At 64.5% G+C, this 5876-nt stretch overlaps 1 protein-coding gene across 1 annotated transcript; it reads right to left on the bottom strand.

Moving 5' to 3' along the window:
* Positions 1 to 444: 444 nt before the first annotated feature.
* On the bottom strand, positions 445 to 2907 carry FZD2 (frizzled class receptor 2). The gene has a single exon (XM_082297258.1). The coding sequence runs from the start codon at positions 2265 to 2267 to the stop codon at positions 594 to 596; it is 1674 nt and encodes a 557-aa protein (XP_082153384.1). The 5' UTR covers positions 2268 to 2907; the 3' UTR covers positions 445 to 593.
* Positions 2908 to 5876: the final 2969 nt, after the last annotated feature.

Genomic DNA, 5876 nt, shown 5'->3' with positions numbered 1-5876 from the left:
TTTCTCCCCTTTCTGTCTTTTCCCCTCCTTTTTTCGCTTTTTCTCTTTTCTCTCCTTCTCCTATTTTTTCCCTTTTTTTTTCTCCTTTTCCTTCCCTTTTCTCCTTTTTCCTGCCCTTTTCTGTTTTCCTCCCTGTTCTCCCACTTTTGTTCCTCCCTTTCCTCCTTTTTCCTCTTTTTCCCCTTTTTCCCTTGCTTTTCTCCTTTTTTCACCCTTTCCTGCTCATTTTTCCCCTTGTCTCTTCCTTTATTCCTTCCTTTCCTTTTGTCTTCCCTTTCTCCCTTTTTTCCTCCCTTTTCTACTGTTTTCTCCCTTTTCTTCCTTTTTCCTCCCCTCTTCCCCCTTCCTTTCTCTCCTATTTCTCCCTCCCTCTCATCCTATTTTCTCCCCCTCTTTTTTCACATTTTTAAATAGAAATATATCATTAAATTTACAAATGCTATTTACAGGTTTAATTACAAAAAAAAAAAAAAAATTCAAAGAGAAAGAGAGACACCCCTTAGACGTTAATAAATCTAAAAATAAAAAATATATAATAACTCCCCTCCCCCCCAAAAAATATTTCAGGCCGAAGGGCGGCGGGGCCGGGGGGGTCACACCGTGGTCTCGCCCTGCTTGCTGTTGGTGAGCCGAGTGTAGAACTTCCTCCAGGAGTGCAGGGTTTTGCCCGACCATATCCAGAACCCGGAGGTGATGCCCACGATCAGAGTCATGAGATACTTGATCATGTAGACGGTGAAGTCGGGAGTCATGCGGGGCGTGAAGTGGAGCGGGCAGGGGATGGCCAAGCTCTTGCAGTTCTGGCTGATCCAGCTGCGCTCCCAGTGCTCGCGGAACGCCTGCTCGTAGAAGTAGCAGGCGATGACGATGGTGGCCGGGACGGTGTAGAGGACGCTGAAGACCCCGATGCGAACCATGAGCCGCTCCAGCTTCTCTGTCTTGGTGCCGCCGTGCTTCATGATGGTGCGGATGCGGAAGAGGGAGACGAAGCCGGCCAGGAGGAAGGAGGTGCCGATGAAGAGGTAGACGAAGAGCGGGGCCAGCACAAAGCCCCGCAGAGGGTCGATGTTGTTGAGGCCCACGAAGCAGACACCGCTCAGCAGGTCCCCGTCGATCTGCCCCATGGCCAGGATGGTGATGGTCTTGACAGCTGGCACAGCCCAGGCGGCCAAGTGGAAGTACTGGGAGTTGGCCTCGATGGCCTCATGGCCCCATTTCATGCCGGCAGCCAGGAACCAGGTAAGGGAGAGGATGACCCACCAGATGGAGCTGGCCATGCTGAAGAAGTAGAGCATCATGAAGAGGATGGTGCAGCCCTCCTTCTTGGTGCCCTGCACCACAGTGCGGTAGCCGTCCTCCTGGAAGCGCTCATTGCAGACCACCCTCTCCTCCAGCACGAAGCCAGCAATGTAGGCCACCGACACCATGGTGTAGCACCCCGAGAGGAAGATGATGGGTCGCTCGGGGTAGCGGAAGCGTTGCATGTCCACCAGGTAGGTGGTGACAGTGAAGAAGGTGGAGGCGCAGCAGAGGACAGACCAGATGAGGATCCAGATGCGGGCGAAGCGGATCTCGTCCTCGTTGAAGAACATGTGGCCATCGGGACGGGTGGGCTCACAGGGCGCCGCACAGTCCTTCTCCCCCAGGAACTTGTAATTGAGGTAGCTGGGCACCTTCAGTGCCCGTGGGCAGTGGAAGGGGTGGTCAAGGGTGGCATAGCGGGGAGCGCCGGGGGTGCCCTGGCCGGCCAGCGGCGTGGCACTGGTCAGCAGCGCCGGTGAACCGCCGTCCTCCGAGTGGTTCTGCCCCACGCAGATCTGCTCGGCGCCGTGCCGGGGGAAGTTCTCACACCGCAAGCGCTCCGGCCACTGGAAGCCGAATTTGTTCATGAGAGCCTCGCAGCCCTGGCGCGCCCGCTCGCAGATGGAGCGGCAGGGCGGGATGGCCTGCTCCAGCACCGTGCACACGGGCGCGTACATGGAGCACAGGAAGAACTTCAGCTCCAGCGAGCACTGCACCTTCACCAGCGGGTAGAACTGGTGGACCTCCAGCCCCGCGTCCTCCTGGTTGGTGTGACCCAGCAGGTTGGGCATGATGGTCTGGTTGTAGGCGATGTCGGTGCAGAGCGGGATGGAGATGGGCTGGCAGAAGCCGTGGTCGGGGATGGAGATGCCCTTCTCGCCGTGCAGCTGGGCCCGGCTCGGCACCGGCACGCTCAGCCCCGCCAGCAGCCAGGCCAGGGCGGGCAGCACGCCGGGGGGGCCCATGGTGCCCCGAGCCGTGCGCCCCGATTTACCGTGCCCGGTGCCCCGTCTGGGTCTGCCGTGCCCGGTGCTGGCTGGATGGCTCCCACAACCGGATCTGCCGTGCCCGGTGCTGTCTGGACGACTCCCGGTGACTGGATATACTCAGGTCCCGCCTAGATGACTCCCGGTGGCCTGATCTGCCGTGCCCGGTGCTGCCTCGACGGCTCCCAGTGATCAGCTCTGTCGTGCCCGCTGCTGGCTGGACGACCCCCGGTGACTGGTTGCTCTCAGGTCCCGCCTGGACGGCTCCCGGTGCCCGGATCCCCCGTACCCGGCGCTGCCCGGACGGCTCCCGCTACCCGCCTACCCCGTGCCCGGCGGGACGGCTCCCGGTGTCTCGATCTACGGTGCGCGGCGGGACGGCTCCCGGTGCTCGGGCGTGCGCTCCCGGTGCTCGGACCAGACGCTCCCGGTGCTCCGAGGCGCTGCTCCCGCTGCCCGAACTTGGCGATCCCGCTGCTCCCGGTGCCGGGTCCCGGAGCCGCGGGCGGGCGGTGGTGCCGGGAGGGGGCCGGGAGGAGGGTCCCGGGGGGTGCCGGGGGGGTGCCGGGGGGGTGCCGGGGGGTGCCGGGGTCCCGGGGCGCGGGGAGCGGAGCGGCCGCACCGGACGCTCCCGCCGCCTTTGTGCGGGGCAGCGCCGCGTCCCCGCCGGGCGGGGCCAGCGCCCCTCGCCCCGCCCCCCGCAGCCCCGCCCCGCCCGCTCGACCAATCACATTCAAATGGCACTGCTGCCACGCCCCCATCGACCCTGGCCACGCCCACCCGGCCACGCCCCGTCCCGGGGGTCACCGCCCCCGCCCCCCCCCGCAAACTTTTTCCGAGTCGTGCAAACTCCCCCAACTCCCCCCGCGGGTGGGGTCGGGCCGGGGCCGCGGGGAAACGGCCCTCCCGTGTCCCCTGTGCCCCCGTGTCCCCTGTGCCCCGTGTCCGCAAGCCACATTGTGGCCTCTGCCCCCCGTGTCCCCTGTGCCCCCCCGTGCCCCGTCTCCCCTTGGTCCCCGCTCTGTGTGCCCTGCTCTCCTGTGTTCCCCCGTGTCCCCTGATTTTCCCCCCGTCTCCTGACAACCCCCGTGTCCATTCTACCTCTGCCCTGTGCCCCTACCCTGTCCCCCGCACCTCCCATGTACCCTGTGCCCCCCGAGTGCTCTGCACCCCCCCGTGTCCCCTGTCCCCTGTGTCCCCTCCATGCCCCGCCGTGTTCCCTAGCCCCGCTCTGGCCTCTGCACTCCCTCCATGTCCTGTGCCCCCTCTGCACTTCTCAGGTCCTCTAACCCCCCCACCTGTGGGACTTCTCCTACCACCTAAGACCCACATCCCTCCTGACATGCTGTAGGGGGTCCCCCACTGCCCCCAGGTCCCACTTTAGGGTGCAGTGGGGCAGGATTAGCTCCCATGCCCTGCTGGAGGCCTCCAGAACAGGGGTGCATCGACCCCAACATCCCTTGTCCCCAGGTGTCAGCCAGGCAGTGGCACCACCCTGTGGGTTGTCCATGGCCACCCTGGGGTGCTGCACCCCCACAAGGCCACTGCACAGCCAGGGGCATCCCCAAATCAGTGGGGCGTGGTGGGAAACATCCTGTACCCTGCCCTACCTCTCCCCAGTCCCACACCTCCCACCCCAACTGAGGTTGTGGTGAAGGGAACCTCTGTCCCCAAAAACAGGGCAGTGGGAGAGGCCTGGGGGACTGGGACACACTGTGGGGAACTGGGACACACGTTGGGGCTGGGACACACTGCGAGGGGAGTCTTGGACGTGCCAGAGGGGGACAGGGCTATGCCTGGAGGGAACCAGGACACACTGGGAGGATCCAGGACATTCTGGGGAGATCTGGGACACACTGGGGGGGACTGGAACACACTGGGGAAACACTGGAACACACTGTGGAGGACACTGGGACACAGCAGGGGGACCCAGGCTGTACTGGGGGCATCCAAGACACATTGAGACTGTTGGGACACAGGCAGGTCAAGCACAGGGGGGTCACAGGACACACCGGGGGGTCAAGCACAGACTGCAGGGACTGAGACACACTGGGAGAGACTGGGACACACTGGAGACCCTCATCAGGAAAAGAAACTGTGGGCAATCACCCCAAATTTCAGCACCAGGATGGGGGGCTGCCCTTCCCAAGGCGAGGGCAGCTGGGGGGCTGTGGTGGGCAGCCCCCTGCCCCCGTCCGCTCCGTTTTGGGGGGCTGGGGGGCTTCTGGCAGCCCCCTTCCCTCCCTCCCTCCGCGTCCTCCCTCCCTTTCTCTCCCTTTCCTGTAACTTAAGCTTTTGTTGTGAGCAGGAGACCCGGGCTGCCGTGAAAAGAGGGGGCCCCACCGCCTTTCAGAGCGTAATTGAAACCATTGCGGCTCCTGGCCGAGGGGGAAGGGCGGGGGGGGGGGCTCCAAAATCAAAGCCTGGGGGGGAAAGACGGGACACACGATGCTGCCGGGCCCCCCTCCCCGCCAGCCTCCCCGGCCCGGACGTGCCGGGTGTCCCCGCGGGGCTGCCGGGGGCTCTCCCCGCTCCCGGGGCTGGCGGAGGCTCCGGGGCTGCTGTGGGGTGAGGCGGTGAGATGGGAGCCAGGGCCGGCTGTCCCCGATGGGGCATCCAGGGGTACTGCCCTTGGGCCCCGCCGTGTGCCCGGGCACGGCCGGGGTCGGTGGGTGTCCGGTGGTCCCGGGCGGGAGGCGGCGGAGAGGGGCTGGCACGGCGCCGGTGGCGGGGGCCGAGCCCGGAGCCCGGAGCTCGGCCAGCGCTGCCTCCGGCCCGTTCCTGCTCCCATTCCCGCTCCCCGGCTGCAGTGGGAACGCGGGGCGGCTGCTCCGGCCGCTGCTCCTCTCGGCCCTGTGGCGGCACGGTCTGGTTGGGTGACCCCCGCCGTGTCCCCCAGGCCCACAGGGACAGGGACGGAGAGGTGCAGGGGTGGCTGCACAGCCACGTGGATCTTGGCTTCCTAAACACTCCGGATTTTGGCTTCTTACCGGAGATGGGGGGGTTTCACTTCCAGAGGGGGTTGCAGAGGCTGTCTCAGTGCTCCCTGTCCTCCTGGGTAGTGGTGGCTCAGGACAAGGGTCCCCAGAGCCTCCAGGGACACACAGGGACATGGTTCGTCTTAAAGCGGGTGCCAAGGCCTCCTCAGGAGGGCGAAACCCAGAGCAGACCCACCAGTCAGCCCGAAAGGACCCCTGGGTGGGCTGGGGGTGTCAGGGGACACCCCAAGGAGGCAGCCAGGGGCGTGCTGCCTGCTCAGGGGTGTACCCTCACAGGGACATTCAGAGTGGCCAAGGAATCCTGTTGATACTACTTGTCCCTGTCACCAGGCTCCCAGCCCCATCCCCAGGCCCTGCCAGGGGCATGAGGGGTGGCAGAGGGTGCTGCCCCCTCCCCAAAGCTTCCCAGAGGACACTGGGGTTGGTATCCTGGGTGCAGGAAACACTGTGAAGACAACAACCAATGCTTGCACCCAGTGGGAGAGGGTGGGTGCTGCCCAGACTGGGCTTTACTGGGAGTATGGGGCTAAACCCAGCTCCCCTTCATGTCCTCACAGAGCTGCTTAGGGTGGGGGGCACCCAGGACTCC

This window comes from Coloeus monedula (genome assembly GCF_965178545.1).
Source record: "Coloeus monedula genome assembly, chromosome: 26".
NCBI classification, from domain to species: Eukaryota; Metazoa; Chordata; class Aves; order Passeriformes; family Corvidae; genus Coloeus; species Coloeus monedula.
This window is presented reverse-complemented; position numbering and strand designations above follow the sequence as displayed.